This window comes from Enhydra lutris, unplaced genomic scaffold (assembly GCF_002288905.1).
Source record: "Enhydra lutris kenyoni isolate GAN:26980312 unplaced genomic scaffold, ASM228890v2 scaffoldscaffold22, whole genome shotgun sequence".
Lineage (NCBI taxonomy): Eukaryota > Metazoa > Chordata > Mammalia > Carnivora > Mustelidae > Enhydra > Enhydra lutris.
Genome location: NW_019154106.1, coordinates 27930439 through 27951498, shown reverse-complemented (window position 1 = coordinate 27951498; position 21060 = coordinate 27930439). Strand labels below are relative to the sequence as shown.

The window sequence follows — 21060 nt, the reverse complement described above, 5'->3', positions numbered from 1 at the left end:
AAAGCTCTGTGCGGCCCCACGTAGATGCCTGTTTTGCCTGGAGCAGTACCGTCAGTGTCAGCACAGGGCACCGGAGGGGGCACGGGGCAACGCAGCCTAGCCCTGTTCGCGGGTATGGAGAGACTGGTGCGCCCACTTTGACCGGGGACTGGCTTGCTGGTACTGGATGAAAGCCTCCAACGAGGATGGGTCGACTGTGGCCTGTCAGTCCTCCTTCCCGCACCAGGCAAAGCCTGAGACCCTCTGCCCTGTCCCTCCAGCTGCAGGCTGCCCCCTTTGACCTGTATCCCTGTAGTGCTCCCCTTGAGCACTATAACAAGTAACTAAGGTTACTAGAGAGGATGGCCTTGACCCACTGCCACCACCTCCCAAAAACATTGCAACTGAAACTTTGAGCAAACTACGTAGTTACCTTTTTCCCTTCTACTCTTATAACCAACCTTCTAAGAAGCCTGAAGAGTGGCCGAGTCTAGTCACATCCAGGCTCCTTCTACCTCAGAGACCTCAGACCTATTTACAAAACTGCCTTCAGTTCTGAGTCTCTGATCTCCTTCCTAGGGAAAGGGCAGGGATCCCAAAAGACGGTGTCCTTGGGTACCAGGCTGGACATCTCATGGCCACTGTCATGGAACAGGGAACTTGGAACCAGACAGCAGTTTTGAGCAATAGCTTCCAGTGAAATCCCAATCATGACGCTGCGAGCAGGAAGCCAGATTTCCATCTACATAACAAGGGAAACCAGAATGTGAAGGCTCAGAAGTCTGGGGAACCTGCACAGAGGGAGGGAGGAAGACATAAGGGAGGTCATTCTCTCAGCCCCCAAGCACAGGACACAGGCTCTATTTTTTATATGATCCCTGTGGCTACCACAGGGCCCTGAGGATACAGCCCAAAGGCGATGGTCTGATCTCCTGTATCTGGAAAAATCTTCCAAAGAAAGGAATTCCCTTGGTACTTATCAAAAGTTCAGGATATTTAATCCATTCTTTGGTGAACAGGACAGATACAGGCATAGAAAGGCTTTTTCTTGGCTGAAAAAACTGTTGAGCATAGAATAAGCCTTCCAGGAATCAGGGATAAAAATAGGTCGTCTGTCTCCTCTACCAAGTATCGTGAGAGAGGCTAGAAGAGAGAAGAGGGGCTCCAAACCCCTTTCTCTATTTTGGGAAAGGCATGTCCTTACTTGAGGGTTTATGATAATAAGGAAGTACAAGATAACAAAACCCTAGAGTTCAGGGAGGTCCCAAGTTGTCATCATGCTGGTCAGTGAAGGGTCAAATTCACCAGCACCCCCTCACCAACTTCAACCACAGAAGCTCTGCCCTAACCTGGGTATGTGTTCAGGTTATGTTGTAATGATTTCATGACTATAGAAAAGTTTGCTTGGAAGCCAATAGCTACTCCAAGGCCTTATTTCACAAGGAAAATGACAAAAAATGAGGGGCAGAGACCAACTGACATGTGCAGAAAGTGAACAGCTGAATCAAGATGAGAATTTGGGTCTCCTGACTCCAGTTCACTCAACATTCATTGAGCAAATACTGATTAAGCATGATTAGGTGCAAAACATTTTGCTTCATAAGGTCTGGGTACCATGGTTGCTGACACCCAAGGAGCTTAGGATCTAGTCGAGCTTCAGAGTTTGACTCCCTGAATACGACCTTAGCATACATCATTGATTAATGCTCAGAAAATGGAAATGGGGGCACCTGGGTGGCTCAGTTGGTTGAGCCTCTGCCTTCGGCTCAGGTCGTGATCTCGGGGTCCTGGGATCGAGTCCCACGTCGGGCTCTCTGCTCGGCGGGGAGCCTGCTTCCTCCTCTCTCTCTCTCTCTCTTTCTCTCTCTCTGCCTGCCTCTCTGCATACTTGTGATCTTTCTCTGTCAAATAAATAAAATATTAAAAAGAAGAAGAAGAAAAGAAAATGGAAATGCAGCACAGTAATGGAGCTTTCCAAGTTGACTCAGCTGGTACCCCTAGATCTGGGCAAATGTTTTCTTTCTTTCTTGTTCTGGAAAGTGAGCATTGCTGGTACACTCCTAGGCTGACAGTTATTTTCTTTGAGCACTTTGCATTCCATGGTCTTCTGGGTGATGTTGAGAAGTCCAGTGTCAGTTTAAATGTCATCCCTTCGTAGATGATATGCCTTTTCCCTCTGTCTGCTTTTAAGATGTTCTCTTTGCTTCAGCAGTCTACTGTTTCGGTACAATGTTTCCAGGTGTGTGTTTCATTTATCCTGTTTGGGATACATTGCACTTCCTGAATTTAGTAATTCATTGATTTTATCCATTCTGGAAAATTCTTAGTCATTGCTTTTTAAAATATTGCCTCTCTTCTTCTCTGGGACTTTGATTAGCTGCATGTTAGACCTTCTTACTCTGTCCTCCGTATTTTTTACTGCTCTTTTACATTTTATTTCTTATCTCTTTGTGCTTCATTTTTGGTAACTCCTTCAATTCCATTTTCTAGTTTATTAAGTTTCCCTTCATCTGCGGCACCTCAATTTCTTCATTTCCCAACGTTGAGTGTTTTCTTTCAGTAAGTACATTTCACCTCTGAAAGTCCTATTCGTTCTTTTTCAAATTTCCCGATCATTCCTGAGAATATCTCTGTTTGGTCATTTACTTTTTATAAACATTTTTTACCTTTCTGTTTTCTGTTTTAAACTTAGAAATCGCAAACTCTTAAGTCCTTAAAGATCTAAATCTGTTGTTTGTTTTTCTCCTGACTTTCACCTATGTTTTCTGGTCTTTGATTATGAGCTCCTTTCTGCTCATCTTAATCTGTGCCATTCCTGAGAGCCTGGGTTAGGGAGCTTGCCTCCAAAGAAAACTTGAAATTGCTCCTGCCTGAGCCTGGGAGCACTACCAGCCTGCCTTCGTGGAAGGGACCAATGTCAGCCCCTCGCAGATTGGTTCTCTGTTCCACTTGCCACCCCACCCCCTTGCCTGTCCCAAGGCCTGAGCTCTTAATCATTTACCAACATGGCACTTGTCTTCCAGGCAACCCACCTTTCATATTTGCATACTTCTACTTCTGTCTCTGGTTTCAGCTCATGGTTTGGTTTTAGTGTGCTGAGGTGTGTGCAGGGTTGCGGGGAGGGAAGGGAATGGGTGGTGCATAGGGTCCCTGAGGTTTCTCTTACATCTTGCAATTCCCGCTGTGCATTAAGAGGTATGTTTCATCTAGGATCTAGTTGTTAGCTCATGGGTCAGCCCTTACAAGTATGTAGTCTGCTAAAATGCTGCAGGGGAGAAGACCTCATTCAGTTCAAAGAACCCTATTTATGGATTCCCTCTGCTGCTGCTTTTTGTCCTGATGCCTTCAGGCTTAAAGTCTTGTCATCCTGTTCCTCAAGAGATCTAGCAGGCATGATACCTAAAGAAAAAGATGAATGAGAAGCACAAGTTAAGCTTTGTCTTCCCAGACAGCATTTCCAGATTTTCTCTTGCTAAAGGAGGCTGTGGCTTGGCTCTCTGATCCTGTCTATCTCTGCCTGTTTTCCTTTTATCCCCTCACGTGTTGATTAAAGTCTTCACTTTTGTGACAGTTCCAATCCTTTCATCTTTGAATAGTGCTTTATAGATTGTGAAATACTTACACTGACTTGCCTGATCTTCCTAGCCACCCCCCCCCCTTGGAGCAAGGCATCCTTGTCCCCATTTTAGAAGAGGACAGTGAGGCCCCTCCTAACTTGCTTAGGGACATAAAGTCTTATTTGTCCGCAAACCAGGACTTCCACCCTTACTTACTGACTGTAAACCCATGGCTTTCACCCACTAAACCTGCTTTCCATGAATAAGAAAGTAAAATGCAATCAGTGATTCATTAATTTATTCATCTACTATTTATTGATCATGGGTGATATACCAGGCCCCGTGGCAAGCATCAGGATAGAGATGACAATAAAGCCCCACCTTCATTACACTCTACCTGGTGGCAGACAACACAGAAATAAGCAATGATATGCCAGAGAATGACAATTGCTATGACAAAAAATAAAGCAGAGTATGGAGACAGAGTAACTGGGCCTTTGGGGGAGCATGGGGCTGGCTGAACGAGATGGAGGAAGGAACCCCGGGACGACCTGGGAGACAGCATCCCAAGGAGAAACAGCAGCATGTATAAAAGCCAGAGGCAGGAAAGCACTTGGTTTACTCTAAGATCAGCTCAGGGACTCTATAACCACAGTGGTTCAAGCATAGGGCGGCATGGTCAGAGATGAGCTAGAAGAGGGGGCTGGGGGACTGAAGGAAGAGCTAAGGGCAGAGTTGGAGGAAGGAAGAAAAATCTGACCTGGAAGCTTGCTTTCCTTTTCCTTTTTCTTTCTTCCTTTCTTTTTTTTTTTTTTTTTAAGTTTTTTTTTTTTTTGAGAGAAAGAGCACAAGCGGGGGTGGGCGGGTGGTGAGGGGCAGAGGGCAGAGGGATAAACAGACCCACCACTGAGCACAGAACCTGACACAGGGCTGGATCCCAGGACCCCGAGATCACGACCCACGCCAAAGTCAGACGCTTAACCAACTGCGCCACCCAGGTACCCCATACTTCCCTTTTCAGTAAGAAAAACCTGTGTGTTGATCAACACTGTGTTTTAACATATCTTCCTCTGTTGCTTGTCCCTTTCACAGGCATACAGGTTTTCCCAGCTTCCTGAAATGGTCATGGGCTCTCCCCCTCCGCCTGTACCTCCCCGGACTGGCCCTGTGGCTGTTGCTTCTCTCAGGCGGTAACACATTCCTTTCTTGGCCTTGTCTGGAATGTCTGGATAGGATTTGGTCCCGGGTACTCTGACCTGACAGATTTCCTTCATGCCTGCCCCCATTCAGGGTGCATCCCCTGTACAGATAACCATGTGCTTGGGACACCCCGAGTACTACGAAGTAAGTGGGGGCACACAGAGGGTTGACCAACTTTCTTTTCATTTGAAATGGAATGTCCTGTAGAACCTACAATTGAAGAAACCCAGGGTCAACCAACCCATCCCTTGACCTGCAACATCTGAAAATTATTCCAACTCAGGCCACTACAATGGCTGCCTCCAGTCTGGGCAGCTCCAGGCACGTGTGTGTGCCCCGAAGCCCCTTTGTCATTTAGGGGTGGTGTCCAAGAGGCCAGCGAGTGGCACGTCTAGGCACCCACCCTCACTCTTGACTCCCAGGAGGCTGAGAGCACAGGAACTCAGATATGTATAAAGAGATAAACTCAGAAAGCTACAACTCAGATATGATATATTGTCTTTGTTCTGTAATGATCTGACAAGCCTGTGTTTTAAATAAAGATAAGCAAGAAAGAAAAAACCCAGTGAGCACTGAGGGATGCTAGAATAGGCATCGGGTCCAGGATTAAGAAACAAGGGTCCAGGATTAAAGAAACAGCTGGGCCCTGGGGTAGGGACAGGCCAGTGCCCTGGCCCTCCTTCCCCAGGCTCCCCCTGACATGCTAGCCACACCCTATTTGGGGATCACAGGAAATAGTGAAGAAAAATGATCCCCCCCCCCACCCCGGAAATGACCCCGCCCTAATTTTCCAGGGTTTCGAACACCAAGCTGTGTGTAGACACCAGCTCCTGACCACAGTGAGCCCGGGGTGGCGTGGGAAGCAGCAGACCAGGTTCCAGCCTAACCCGCCGTGTAACCCTAGGCGAGTGGCCTCAACTTGCCGGCCCCCTGTTTCCTTCTCTATAAAATGAGGGCAAGGGTCTAACTGATGGCAGAGACTCAGAGATTCCTCCAAGGGGGCTGAGTGTATGGAGAAGAACCCGGGGATTTTCCTGGGAAGGGTTTTCTAAACTTGTAGCAGATACCTGGGAGAGTATGTGGGAATCCAGGGAAGTGGGGGAGCAGCCAGGAGAAAGAGGGGAGGCAGCGAGAAAGAAAAGGAGACCCCACACTACCGAGCCCCCAGCACCCACTCTGAAGCTGAGTCAGCTCATGCCGGCCTCTGTGTTTCACTCTCCCTGGGCAGTGGTGGGGGCTTTTATTACTGCTGAGAGCTCTAATGGGACAAGCTTCACAGCAGTCATTTGTGGCCCATTTGCTAAGGGCCAGTGTCCCTTTCTTATTTCTTCTCTCAACCCTCCATCTCTTCCCACGCCCTTCCACACTGTCTGCTCTCTAGCTGGATACCAGCAGGTCACTGCTTTCCATTTAGGCTCAGAGGATTAGAGCAGGGAGGAGCCTTGGGGGGGGGGGGGGGGCATCCACCCCCCTTTGTTTTACAAACAGGGAAACTGAGGCTCAGCATGGGGAGGAAGCTAGGACCCAGACTTGGCTTCTCTGTCCAGCTGCCTTGCTGTGGCTCTGTTCTTTTCCAACAGTGACAGACCCTCTGCCGCTCAGAGGGTGGCCATATGGGCTGGCAGCCTGCCACCTGCTGTGGCCGCCTTTGCCTCCTTCCACTTTAATTTTAGGAGAGCCTTAAGTCCCTCTGTGAAGGGGAGGATAGATACTGGCTAAAGCACCCTTTATTAGAGGGGGAGAGGCTGGCCCCCGTGGCGCCCAGGCAGCCCTCTTCTTGCTGGTTTTCTGAGCACTAAGTGGAAATACGATGTGCTTTAATGGGCTGGATTCTCTGCTTGCCTGTGGGACCAAAAAAAAAAAAAAAAAGTGCTTGTCATTCATAACGCTTAGAAAGTGCTAGGCTCCTGGTTCCGGGAGCAGCCCGAGTCTTGGGCTTCTTGCTGCCAGCAGCAGCAGCAGCAGCAGCAGCAATAGCAGGGAACGTGGCCCTCGGATGCCCTCCCGGGTCACCAGCCCTGGGCGGGGCTGAGGGGGTGGGTGGGGTGGGGTGGGGGCGTGCACTCCAGACAGAGGCTTCTCATTGGCTGATGATGATGTCATCCCCTCCCAGGCCGACCATCCCCCTGCTAATACCCAGCGCTAATTGCCTGGCTTATTTTTATGTGGAAATTAAGTGGGCTACTCCCCAGAGACACAAGAGCCACCCTCAGGGGAACACTGACCTTGAATATCTAAAAATGATTCCAGCTCGATCCACTACCACTGCCGCTGCAGGTCTGGGCCCGCTGGCCTCCTTTGTGACTGGGGGGCAAATCCAGGCCTGAGGACCGCACCCTCGTGGGGCTTGGAGGTCACCCGCGGCTCCCAGAGGTGACCCCAGAGGTGACAGGCGGGCGGGAACTTCTGGGTGGTGTGGCGGCGGCAGGTGTGGGGAGCGGCTAACGCAGCCCCTCTCCGCCCGCAGGTCCACCTCGGACGTGGGCAGCAAGACCAGGATGGCCGAGTCTGTGGGGCCCGAGCCCGCCCAGCTGCACGACAGCGCCTCCTTCACGCAGGTGTCCAGAGGCCCCGTGTCCGTGGCGCAGTTGGATCAGTCGGCTTTAAATTACTCAGGTGGGCAAGAGGAGAAACGCCTGAAAAAAGCCGGCGCTGCACCCCAGCCGCACCCCAGTGCTGTGTGTGTGCTCTTTGCACTGCCCTGCCCCCCACTTCCACATTCGCCACCTGCTACCTGTCATCCTCAGCAGTCAATAAGGCGACTGTATGTCTGACCTCAGTAGCCCCGGCCTGCAGAGCTATTGTTCTGTTTCTTTAAAGAAAAATCTGAAATATGACAAAATAGGAAGAAAAATGTTATAGGTAGGGTATCCATTAACATTTGCCAGACTTCAGGGTTTCTTTGTAATTATATGTATCTTTAAAGCATTACAGATAGAACTATCCAGCCCTATATCATTCCCCCTCTTCCCAGAGGTAATCCCAATCCTTAAATGAGGGTGTTAACTTTTTTGCTACATGGGTATGTATATGCAGTTGTGTCTGTTAATGCTGTTGGTATTTTACATGTACACAAGTGACATCAAACTGTGCCTTTCCCTCTGCCTTTGTTTTCTTAACTCAGCCTTGGGTTCAAGATGGGTAGGTATGTGTAGCTCTAATTCATTTGTTGAAACTTCCATATGGATTCAATGATACCATGTGCCACAGTTTTCCTTTCCCCTAAGGAAGGACATGTGGGTTGTTTCCAATTTTTTGCTGTTACAAACAGTGCTGAAATGAACATCAAGGTTTATCCATGCCCTAAGTGGTTTTCTCAGTCTTTTGAAAGCACACCTTCTAGGCTAAAACTGCAAGCACTAGGTTGCCAGCACTTACTAAAGCGTTCACTGAGTCCAGAAATTCAATCAGTGGAATCCATCCCTTTTGGCTCCTTTTCTTGCCTTTTTAAGCATACCTCTTTCTCCTAGGAGAAAAAATATCTGGACACAGAGATGTCCCTTCTTGCAGTAGGTCCAGGGCGTTGGGATGGGGCTGGGGGATTTGCAAGGGGAGTTGCACCATCATTTCTCTAGAAAACCGGGTCTGTGTCCCAACAGATGGGCGGGGCTAGGACTGCAGGTGGAGGTCCCCTCTGCACCTCATGACCTCCTCTCCCCATGCCAGAGCTCCCCCTCCCCTCCGCCGTTTCCCAGCTTCCCCCAGCTTGTGCAAAGGCCAGCCCAAGAGGTGGGGCGCTGGTCTAATCTTCCCCACGCATCTCCCCCACACCAGGTAATACAGTGCCGGCAGTGTTCGCCATCCCAGCTGCCAACAGACCTGGCTTTACCGGCTACTTCATCCCGACGCCTCCCTCGTCCTACAGGAACCAGGCCTGGATGTCCTATGCAGGAGAAAATGAGCTCCCAAGCCAGTGGGCCGATTCGGTGAGACCCTTGCTGATTCCCTCACAATCTTACCTGCTAGACACGCTCAAGGGAGAAAATGGATGAGAGGTTGAGACAGTGTTTTGTTATCTCAACCTGCTTCCCACTAACCAGGTGGCTAACGTCCGTCATTTGAGAGGAGACAGAGTGGTGAGGTGGGATGTCTTGTGACAGAGGGACTTGAGACCCACCTTCCAGTCCAGGTTCCACTTCCTAGCGGGGTGACCTTAATCAAATAAATTTTTATTACCACTATAATTTTTTGAGTGTTTTCTATGTGCCAGACACCATGTTAGATATTTTATTTGTATTACCTTATTTAACAATTCCCATGATGTGGAAACTGAGGCCCAGTCAGGTGACCTGTCTAGAGTCACACAGTTGTAGGGAGGTGCTAAGGCCAAAATTCAAACCTGCATCGCTCTGGTTCCAAAGCCTTTATTAATTTTGTTCCTTTTATTTTTTATTTTTTTAAGATTTTATTTATTTATTTGAGAGGGAGAGAGTCAGCATGAGCCAGGGGGAGGAGCAGAAGGAGAGGGAGAAGCAGATTCCCCACTGAGCACGGAGCCCAATGCGGGGCTCGATGCTGGGACCCTGGGATCATGACCTGAGCCGAAGGCAGATGCTTAGCTGACTGAACCAACCAAACATCTTGTGTTCCTTTTAGTTTTAAAATTCTGTAAAAATTATAGATGAAATACCAGAACATATAGTTTTAGGAAGTCAAGATTGAATTACTTTGCAAGTAGATCCTAAGGCATTCCACTTGACTTCCAGCAAAGGACCGTCTTATCAGGACGCCTGGTTCCATCCTCCATCATAAGTAGGCGTATGTGGCACAGTGGATCTGGCCTAGCGGACACCAAAGAGGGGTAGCAACATGTTGAACCTGGATAATCACACCCAAACCTGCCTCAGAGTCACTTGTCAAGGGCTGCTAAGTGAAAAAAATCAAGCAAACAAAAACACAATGATGGCCTCTAGTGTGGGTTGCCCCATCCCTCCATGAGACCATCCACTATGATAAGAAAGGCAGGAGGTCTCCCAGGCTCAATCTGAGGGTTCCCTAATACTGTGTGTCATTTTAGGGTTTGGTCTCAACATTTGAAATATATCCTAGGTTTAGCAAACATGCTGAGGCCCAAGGCCCAGATCATTTTTCTCCCTGTCCAAACTCCTGGGCTCCATACTTTCTACCTTTGCAGGTTCAACTCAGCCTTGGTTCTGTTCTTATCATAGTGATGCCACATCTGAATGCCATCAACGGGGTAAAGCTAACCTATATAAATTAATTTTCCTGATAATCAAAGCTTATCCTTTTAATCTTCAAAGCACTTAAAGTATATGCTATCTTGCATTAAAAAAAAATTCTAGAATGAATTTATCCTTCCTTCCTTCTTTAAAAGAGGAACACAATTGAATTTGTCTCTAGCAAATGATCCGACATCATCATTATGCCTTACTATACTTAAATGACATTTGTAAGATGTGCTCTGATGGTAGGATGATTGCCAACACCACACATCTCCCAACTACTATTTTTGCAGTTACTACAAGCCTCAATATGTTTTTTCTCTTTTTTCAACCTTGCTCCCAGCCAGACCATCTATTGCGGTCAGTGTCCCTGCTTCCACAGATATACTCACCCTTAAACACGCTTTTCCTAATGGGCTGTTATCTGCAAATGAGGCATATCTGAACACATTGGAATTGTTTGTCAAGTTGGAGTAAATAAGCTTTAAGAATAACTGTAGGGAGGGACGCCTGGGTGGCTCAATTGGTTAAGCAGCTGCCTTCGGCTCAGGTCATGATCCCGGCGTCCCGGAATCGAGTCCCACATGGGGCTCCTTGCTCATCAGGGAGCCTGCTTCTCCCTCTGCCTCTGCCTCTGCCTGCCATTCTGTCTGCCTGTGCTCGCTCTCTCTCCCTCTCTCTCTGACGGATAAATAAATAAAATCTTTTTTTTTTTTTTTAAAGATTTTATTTATTTGACAGAGAGAGATCACAAGTGGTCAGAGAGGCAAGCAGAGAGAGAGAGAGAAGGAAGCAGGCTCCCTGAGGAGTAGAGAGCCCGATGTGGGACTCGATCCCAGGACCCTGAGATCATGACCTGAGCTGAAGGCAGAGGCTTAACCCACTGAGCCACCCAGGTGCCCCTAAATAAATAAAATCTTTAAAAAAAAAAAAAAAAGAGTAACTGTAGGGAATCCCTATTGTTAGGTCTACAAATCTTAATGTGAGACTTTATGGCTTCTGTTTTGGTGGTTTGTGGGCCTTTCGCTTCCTTTGTCGTGCTCGGCTATTTTAAACAGCTGAAATCACTGGGTATGTGTTGATCAGTTCAGAGCTTACTTGACTCCATAATTCCACTTACAATGTAAACATACTGTGTGCTTTTCAGAAAATAGATGATACTTAACTTGTGACAATTAGGCAGTAAGCATCCAGCTTTGTCGGTTCACCCTCTACATGGAAAGTTCCACTGTGTACTCTGCAGGAGTCAGTGGAAATACCTTCCAGAACTTCGGCCCTTGCCCTCAAGATAATAACTTAGCCAGGTTTAGGGCCCCTTTCAGAGGCTTTGGGGTTCACAGTGCCTTAAAGATGAACAGGAACCCAGCAAACCAAAACCCAGCCTTCCTAACAAAGGAGAGTTCGTCTCCTATTAGTTGTATTTAAGAGGAACATGATCACTGTGGCTTAAATGGGTCTTTCCTGGAGCCCCATTACCACCTACAGTTAAGCAGGGTGGAGGGTCCGCACATGGAGCATAGTAGCCAGGAACCACAGCAGGGGGATTTCTTGCACGTGAATGAAAGTACAGAAAGCTGTACTCCACTCAGAAGGGAACCAGTTCTGAAGGCTCAGAGGGACCAGTTGTCAGCTTGAGAAATTGGGGCAGGGATGGTGTCCACTTCCACATCCAGATGAGAAGGAGGAAACCCCCCCCCCCATCATTTGGGTGTCTGACCTTCCTGATCCCCAGGTATCCAGACATCCAGAGGTAGCTCAGACCAAATCACTTCAACCTAGGCCTGACTAATAGAATTCATCCTCGGCACTGGATGGAGAAGGGTTGGGAGAGGTGTGCTGTGATCAACAGATGATGCCTGTCTTGGGCACTGCCTGGGAAAGTAGTAGCGTTTGCCAGCCCCAAATTTTGGTGAGCAAGATGTGATGGCTCCAGCCTGGATCTAATATTAGGGGAGAAAGACTTTCTCATCTGCTCATCTTCTCCACTCCACTGGAGTGGAAGTCAGGCATCCCTGGCCTGTGCCAGCCACTGGCACCAAGATGCTTGACGCCAAGAGCTGAGGAGTCTCGAGAGTCGGACACTGACTCTCAGCTCCAGCTGAACTTGAAATGCAGGGAGAGGGGATACAACAGCTTCCCTCACAAATATAGGGCACCATCTGGTCATCCTTCAGTGATTTTCAGACCATGTTCCTTAGAACCCCAAGTTCTGAGAGATCCTATTGTGTACTATGCATAATTCTGGGCACCGGTGCACAGTGAGAAGCAAGACACCATTCTGCCTTTACGAAGTTGATGGCCCAAGACGGGATGACATCATGAGCGATGACTGACTCTAGAGAAACTGCCTGGAAGCACCTTCCAGGGAGCCCTCGGCTAATGTAGGGCAAGGGAGGCTGTCCTGGAAAAAGTGACCTTTGAGCTGAGACCTGATGTGTTGGTCCTCTGTCCTGGTCTTGGCTCTGTTTCCCCACAATCGCTTATACGTTCCCAGCACTTGTGGCCCAAGGACACAGACAGTTCGACCCTGGTTTTCAGGGTTTCATACAGGTTTTCGTACAGAAATATGTACTGCCCTTGTGTGGAAACACCCACCATTAGCACCCATTTGCCACTTTGTCTTTCTTTGCCAGGTCTTGGGAAATTGAAGACTCAAACTTTGGGACATCGATTCTACCACTTCTTCCCTCACTCGGGCCCTAACCTAGCCCATTGATGTAGCCTCAGAACTCTCTCAACCTCCAGTGGGTCTATTTCCAGTGTCCTTTCTAAAATACAGGCCCCTCCTCTGCCTGACGCCCACTGGTGGCCCCAGGCCAGGCGTCAGGCGTGCATCTCAGAAAGCTGCCTGCTTGGTGGGGGGGCTGTCAGAACATCTCAGGCGGGAGTGGAGGGAGGCTGCTCTCCTGGTGTACATTCGCCCATCCAAAATCTCTGACTCATCACCCAACCCCATCCTACTCCATCCTCACCAGGGAGACAAGTGTCTCTGTAAAGAATGGGAACATGCCGTATTTCTGAGAAGCGTGCCATAGAAAACTGAACTCTGTAGCCTGGCATTCGGTGGCTTTCTGATCCGGCCCTGCCTGTCTGTCTTCCCTGAGCTTCTCTCATACCCCATACATCCTCTCTGGTCAGTCCGAACTCTTCGAAGCTTCCTGGACACACTGTCCTCCACACATACCCCTGTGCCTCTGTCTTTGCTTTTCCTCTGCTAGAAAACCCCTCCCACCTTGACCTCCTGGCCACAGCCCGTTCATTCATCTTCCAGACCCAGCTAAGCTGCATCTCTCTGAAGGCTGCCTGACTCCCCCCACGTGTCCCTTCCCCACAGCACCCTGTGTCTCTGTTGCCCACAGGCATGCATCCCACAGGGGTCTCTCTAACATTATGGGATAAAAAGGCCTTTTGTGAGTTGTTCTGGAACACCATCCCCCCCTGTGGCACTGTTTCTGTGGGAAAGTTTATCTTGAATTCCAGATCACTGACGTGTCCTTATCACCAGAAGTGTCCGTATATGTAAGCATCAAAGTATGTGTCTCCCACATTGAATAAAAAGAGAAAAATTTTCAAGGAACCCAGGTCACATCCCAGATCTGAGACAGTGCAGGAACTAACTCCCAGCCCCTGGCGTCAGACAGAGCTGCTCCAAGCGTGTCTCAGTGGCCTGTTAACCATGTCACCCACAACTGTGGCACTCTGCTTTGGTGTCCTCTCCTGTAAAATAAGGACCACAGTATCTGCCTCTGAGGTTCTTGCTTTGAGAATCAAACGAGATAAGGTGTGGGAAGCCCTTAGCACAGGGCTTTCCTTCCGTGTCAGGAGTCTCCTGTCGGTAATCCCGGAGCTCTTTGCAGTCCGTGAAGAACAACACTTGTTTGCTGGATTGTGCTCATGTTAAAAGCTAGGCAGGTAGATTCAGGTGTAGACTCAGGTACATGCCAATTGCTTGTAGCGAGGTTCAAAACCCCTACTTCATCCATCCACCCAGCATCACCCAGTGAGTCCAAATTACCTGTGTTCTGAGCAGACTCCAGGTTTTATATATGGACAATGGTGCATGGTCTCCATTTTCTTCTAAAGCTCTTCCCTTGGCTTCAGTCCCCACCCCTGTGTCCAATACCAAGCGTGTCCTGTGACTGGAGCCCCTTCCTAATCCTGGACCCTTCCCTTCTCTCCCGATACCTCTGCAGGTCCCCCTCCCAGGGTACATCGAGGCTTACCCCCGGTCACGATATCAGCAGAACTCTCCGTCCAGACTCCCTCGCCAGTACAGCCAGCCCGCAGGCATGCACCCCAGCCTGGAGCAGGCGCCGGGGCCGTCCACGGCGGCCTCTCAGCAGAGCCTGGCCGAGAACGACCCATCGGACGCACCCCTGACCAACATCTCCACTGCGGCCCTTGTGAAGGCCATCCGGGAGGAGGTCGCCAAGCTGGCCAAGAAACAGACAGACATGTTTGAGTTCCAGGTCTAATACCTCCGCCCCGTGGGACTTCCAGACTCCAAGGAAACAGTCTTCCGGTGCCTCGGCCTGACCTGCTGGGACTTGAGGCACAGACCCTGTGGGAGTCATTCTCACCCTCTGAAAAGGTGAACACTGGGCTTCTGGGCCACCGAGGACACTCTTGGCCAACTGGATTCTTGGCTTCTTCTGCTGATTGTACATCAAGAAGTCCCCGTGTGGGACCCCATGTTTGATAGTCTGTGAAGTTAAATGTTTGAACTGTGGTGTATTTCCCTACGGAGCCTTAGTCACAAGAGACACTAACTGATCTGCCGATCCCTGTCCAAGGCCACTTTTTAATAAGTCACCGGAAGGGGAAGAACATTGCTCTGTCTTCGGTGAGTTCTGCATGTTAACCCTGTTTCTGTGTTAAAGGCGATGTAGGCATCTGATTAAGCGCCAGACCACGCACTCTCTCTCATTCAGCCGTGACTGTAATCATTAGTCACCTCCGGTCCGTCAAGGAGGCGTTGACTCCAGCCAAGAAACTCGAGCCCTTTTCTTTTAAAGGTTCAGATTCAAAGTCAGATGAATTGGATGAAAATCGGTACTGTCTATGACTCCACCTATAAATAGTCCTGACCCTTTTTTCCTCCCGTTCATTAAACAAAGGCCGAGGAAGAGAGAAGATTGAGGGGGAATGGTGGGTTTGGGTTGACATATTTTTGGAAAGGTGTTGTCATTTTGGAACTTAAGTGCCCTGCAAGGTCGTATCTAACTGAAAGAGAATGGATGCTAAGAGCTTTGAGGATTATACAAAAAACCAGTCATACATCTGAGGTCTTTCTTTGCCCGGCAATGAAGGTGGCCTGAGAACAAAGCTTCTCTCTCCTTTGAGATAAAAGAAATATCAACGTTTGCAGGAAAACCTCTGTCTCTTCAACAGCGACGTCCAGCATGCACTGCCGAGGGACAGAGAAGGACAGAGTAACTGATGCCTCTTCCGAAGCAGAAACAGTGAATCCCCGGTCTCCCCCTCCCCTGGCTGCAGCCTCTGTTTATAGAAGCTTCTGAATGTAGAAAATCTGTTGATTTATGTTTAGATGTAAATACCATTTTTAAAAGTGTATGGAGTTTGCCAGTTCCCTCTGTCCCCGCCCCCACAGTCAACGGATGCAGGAGGACATTGGCTTACTTTAGGACCGCCATGTGGCAAATGGCACTCCCTGGCATGGTGAGGCGGTCTCCAGAGCTCTGGGTGGACACTGCCTTGCAGCCCCGAGGCACCAGCTGCTGACCGTCAATGCCTAAGCAAACCAGCCACCGACTTCAGGTGGCCCCAAGGAGGGAACCTTCTGGCTCCCTCACCAGCTCTGGTGGGGGCCTCCTTGGTGTCTGTTGGAGAATGAGGTCCTGTCCTGCCTTCACCCATGACCCATCTAGCTTCAGCTGTGTCCATGCCTTCTGAGCCCATCTTGCCATTTTTCCTCATGAGTTTCTTTGGTCTTTACTGAGAGAAGGTGGAAATTTAAAAGTTGAGAGACGAGTAGGAGTGGAACTGATTAGAATGGAGATTCAAACTGTCAAAGCACAGACTTTTCAAAGAACCTGTTTTTATTTCCCAATGGCAAATTGCCCTTTCTGGAAAGTTCCAGAGATGATGTGTCATGGAATCCCCCCAAACAAGTCTCTTGTTCGGATGATATTAGGTAGTGTCCTTTTGGTATGCTGGTCGATCTTTCATAGTGTTAGTTTTTTGTTACTTAAAAAAAAAAAAATCAGCTATAAATAAAATGTATTTTTGTAATTTCCATGTGTATATATGGTATATTTCTACCAATGGCCAGTTGTTGTAGTCCAAAACCTAAATCAGCTTGCAAAACACTGTGGATGGTGTAAGATTTTATTGACAGATTAACACAGCGCCTAAGTCTATCCAAATAGGTATTCAATGCACTTGAATGAACAAAGAGCCAAAGAAACTCAGCCTTTTCATGCAAATGGTATGAGTCTGATAAAGTCAGCCACATTGTCCCGCCTTATCAATAATATTAATATTTCATCAGTGCAATGATAGCAACCCAGTACTTTGTCTACTTGGTAAATGCCTGGATATCCTGTATGTGAAAATGAAGTTTCAAGACCTTAGTGTGATGAAACTAGACACTTCAAAGCCGGTGTCCGAGCTTTGGATGTTCCAGTGACTTACGGAGAATGAGCCTACAGCTAGTAGTGGTGCGGCTCTAGCTTGCTCAGAGGACGGAGAAACAAATCATTGCGGTCTTTGCAGAACCCCAGGAAGTACTGAGTCAGTCAACTGAGATGACTAAAAATATAGCGTGCTAAATCAGACACACTCGTAAACTAGACACCACAGGTTTAAGAAAAGTATATGGGAGGAAAACCTTAAGCTGAAAAGAAATCAATCTGTTCATGATTTTTCCAGCACCAGGGAGACAGCTGCCATTTTTAGATTTTCTGTGACTGGTAAATTATGTGGTCCCTTCTCTGAAGAGACTCCTGACCTCGTGGAGGGGACAGATGCCTGGACAGCTGATTGTGAGCAAAGACAGATGGGCAGAAGTGCCTCATGGAAGTGAAAATAGAGTTCTGTGAGAGCCCAGAGGCTCTACGTTCTTCCTGACCTTCCAGATGGTTGAAGAAGCCACGAAGGACCTTGGCAGTCTCGGAGAAGACTTTCTGGAAAAGCAAAGCAACCTGCTTGAGGATTCTAGCCCAAGCCTGCTGATTCATGATTCAACTTGCTTTCCATTTCACCACGCTGCCTGCACGCTTGTCTGTGACACGTTTCTTGAACTGTGCTAGGAAGTTTAAACAGTAGACCAGGGTCAGATGAGGGACGCCCTATATTCTCGTGAAGAGAAAAGATGACTGGATATGTAGAGGACTTCAGATAAAGTGTATAGAGGACGATGCGTTTGTGGCATAATAAACATTTTTCAGAACTTGTTTTGATGTGAGTTTTCTGCATTCCTGAAAAGAAATGCATTTTGGCTTTTTCCAGAGAGTCATCAAGGAAATGGTGTTCTCCTCAACTGCTGATGTTCAAGACTACAGGGGTGCATTCCTCAGTGCCATGGATCCAAACGAGCAGGGAGGGAGGCCATGACCACGTGTCATGTGGGGGCCACAGATTCTTTGCTCTGCCTTAGGGAAGGCTGCCCCATGTGCAGAAGCCTGGAAGTCTGTCGTGTGCCCAGGTACCTAGGATCTGAGATGGCAGTGATCACCTACAGCACCAGAAGTGCTCTCTTTCAGGGTGTGCTGTGGGCTTACTGTTGTGTCCCACCCCCATTCATATGTTGAAATCCTAACCCCAACATGATGGTATTAGGAGGTGGGGCCTGGGGGGGGTAGTTCAGTTATCAGGGTGGAGTCCTCATGAATGGGATTAGTGCCCTCATAAAAGGGATCCCAGAGAGCCTACTGCCTTCTTTTTTTGCCACATGAGGCTACAGTAGGAAGTCAACAGTCTTGCAGCTCTGAAAAGGGTTCTCACCAGACCCCAATCCCACTGGCACCCTGATCTTGTAGGTCTGGGCTCCAAAAGTACGAGAAATAAATTTCTGTTGTTTAAAGGTCACCCAGTCTGTGGTACTTCGTTATGGCAGCCTGGGCCAACTGAGACCGGGTGGATTATGTTAAGAATCAATTCTCTGGTCCCAGAGATTATATTGTTTATTTGCTAATTTAAAAATTCAGCTGAAAGGTGTGTCTTTTCTTAGTAGTCTTGATGGAAGAATGGATAGGAAATTGTTAGATTTTTAACTTAAAAAAAAATCAGAGTACAGATGGAGGAAGATAGGAATTTAAATACCTAACTAAAAAGAAGTGTTTCTCTAACTGGCAGAAATTAGAGAAACGGATCAAAAAGTTAAACACTGATTGTAGAAAAATAAGCTTTTTTCTACATGAGACACCTTTTTCTACTCAGGCACTCAATGTTTAATGAATACAGTAACAAATTCTATTTCTAAGGTCTGAAAACATAATTTAAACTTAATCTCTTCCTTCTACCACACACCAGAAAATAGTTTGGACCTTGCTTACAAAATACAGCCAAACACTTTTAGGGCAATAGAGTAATTTAGCTTGGAGCAGTAATTGACTTGGGTCCAAGTGGTAGAAATTAAATTCTCCCCTGCAGTCCAGCCTTAAAGGTATTCTAGTCAAAGACCTTTGCAAGGACTAGAAACCTATTCAGACTAGCTCTAAAGTGTGGGGGGGTGATGGAGAGAATACAGGGCCATTTCACAGACACTAACCACAGCACCCATACAGGAAAGGGCTGGAGACAGCCAACTCATTGTTTTCTCTCGCATCCTCTCTCCATATAGACTTTCCTCTGTTTCTCTCTGCATGTCAGCTCAGTTCTCTTGCTTACCTTGGCCTCCTAGCATTCTCTGTTTTCTCATTATTGTATATGTAGCTGAAAATCCATCCCAAGACCCACTCCACACCACTTTGTCTTTCCTGTACCCATTCCTCTCTGACTACTGTCTCTGCGCCCAAATCTTGAGAGTCTGGTTGGTCTAGCTCATCCGCCTTACGGATGAGCCAGCCACCCTTGGGTCACGTGCCTCTCCGTTCAGCTGTCACCAAGGAGGCAGAGTCATGTAAGACCAGCATAGCCCCCTGGACTGACCCATCTGGTAAGAGCCTTTGTTGGGGGCTGGTACACAGAGGAGGAGCATAAGTGGACAGAACCTTCAAAACGAAGAAAGGTCCTCAGGACTGGAATTGACAGGCACTCTTAGAATACCACGCAGCCGGTGAGCAGCCCCCGTGGACACTGCCACAGAGCAGAGAGGTCATCCTTGACCTTTCCATCATGTGGGAATGCACCCATTTGAAACCTTGGGGGACAGGCCAGCGCTGCCCCAACCACGGGTCATCCCCAACTACTGATCCTGGGTCTGAGAGCAATTTCTGGTCAAGGCCCAAGAAGCCCCACACCTTGCTCAGCAGACAGTAAATACTTGTAAGTTGAATTGCATGATCTTAGCTCAGGTGCTGTGAATGTAGCTCATGGCCACCCACTTGCATGGATGAGGAAGCTGATGAGCCTCTCTGTAGAGCCTTTTGAAACAAAATTAGTTTTGAATTGGTATTATTGTGGCTCTGCCCTTCTGAATATAATAAGTTAGTGTCCTGAGAATTGGAAGATCTCTTGATTTCTTAAGGTGAATGATTACAGAATAGAATCCTATCCTATGGTAAGTGCTAAAAGGGAGGGGGCTTCTGGGAAGGAATATTCAGGAAATGGAATGAATAGTGCCAGAAACAAATTCTTTTAGACAATGTTAAGTTGCTTAATTATGCATGTTTCACAGATAGGGGAATTTGTGATGTGGCGGAATTTGTCTCCAGAGGTCAACCCCATACTTCAGTGAAAACCATTATATAATGAATTCTAGAAATTGATTATTTTCATTCTCTGACCTTGGCCAGACTTTTATAAATTACAGGAGGCTGTCAGTGTATTTTACATAAATTAACTGTGACCTCCCCTGATTTCCCCCATCTCTTCCTTATGTCTAACTTCACCCCCACCTACAAACAGAGAGAAAGTTTATACCAAACAGAATCAGAGTATCATTCTCTGGTCTGGAAATTTTGAAAAAGGCATAAAGAGTCAAGGCTTTAGACAACTCCCTTTAAACCGTTCTCCGACTCCTCATCTGTGAAACGAGCACAACAGCATCTGCGCTTCTACCCATCCATGGTGGGCGTGAGGAGCACGGGGCAGATTGTATACGAAAGGCTTTGAAAAGTATGTTTGAAGGTATCCTTATTGAAGCACTAGCTTCAGTCTTTTCTAATGAAATATTTTAGCTCTTTCCATCCACTAAACTAATTTGTCACATATTCTATAAAATTTTTTAAAACCTCCATAAAGTAAAAAAATGAAGATGTTCCTAAGTTTGGAACTGCCCCCAAAGCCAGCCTCATCCTTGCTGTATTGTGTCGTTGCTGTTGTTGAACAATTTGGGGGCCACGCGAGCACGTCTATGTGCGCTGTCACTCCGAGTGGAAAACCCAGACTCACACTCCCCCTCCACCCCCACCAACTGCATCACACACATGTTAGGCGTTAGGCAAAGACAAGTACTGAACAGCAGCTCAGTTGTTGCTGTCGACACTTAATGCTTGACTTTCTAATTAGCTTCCTACATCCGTGGCCTCTGCCGGGAACAGAGTGTTCATATGCTGTTAGAATTTTTTATTATAAAATAAAAAGCAAAGGATTTCATACCCCAAAACCTGCCTGCTTCTCATTCTGCCTCCCTCATATGGTGAGATGGAGTCCCCTTCACAGCCCAACCACACAGCAGTACCTGCTATGAGCTATCAAAGCTCCGTGGGACCCCTTGTGGTGTCAGAAGCCATCCCAGCCTGAGGCATGAGCTCATGAACCAAGAAGAACTTCTCCCTGGCCATCCACAGGCCCCAAGGGAGCAGTTCCAGCCTACTCATGATTGTGTCCTTGGAGCAGATGGTGTCCCAGGGCAGAATAAGCCAATATCTGGTCATAGGCCCTTCTTGGGGTACAATGAAGTCCCATCCAGGTCAGTGGCTCCCAAAGGGTCCAGGATGACATGGGTCACGGACATAAACTTCCAAGGCCACCTACTTCCCCTGCCTTTGCTAGTCCCAGCAATCATGTCTGCCTTA

At 47.9% G+C, this 21060-nt stretch overlaps 1 protein-coding gene across 1 annotated transcript in view; it reads left to right on the top strand.

The window, feature by feature from the left end:
- Nucleotides 1–16141, top strand: part of LOC111150149 (KIAA1549 like) — a 110982-nt gene extending 94841 nt beyond the window's left edge. The window contains exons 17-20 of the mRNA XM_022507539.1: nt 4629–4726; nt 7204–7352; nt 8511–8662; nt 14113–16141. Coding sequence (XP_022363247.1) covers nt 4629–4726; nt 7204–7352; nt 8511–8662; nt 14113–14394 — 681 coding nt within the window. The 3' untranslated portion in view covers nt 14395–16141. The remainder of the gene's footprint in view (nt 1–4628; nt 4727–7203; nt 7353–8510; nt 8663–14112) is intronic.
- The last annotated feature ends 4919 nt before the right edge of the window (nt 16142–21060 follow it).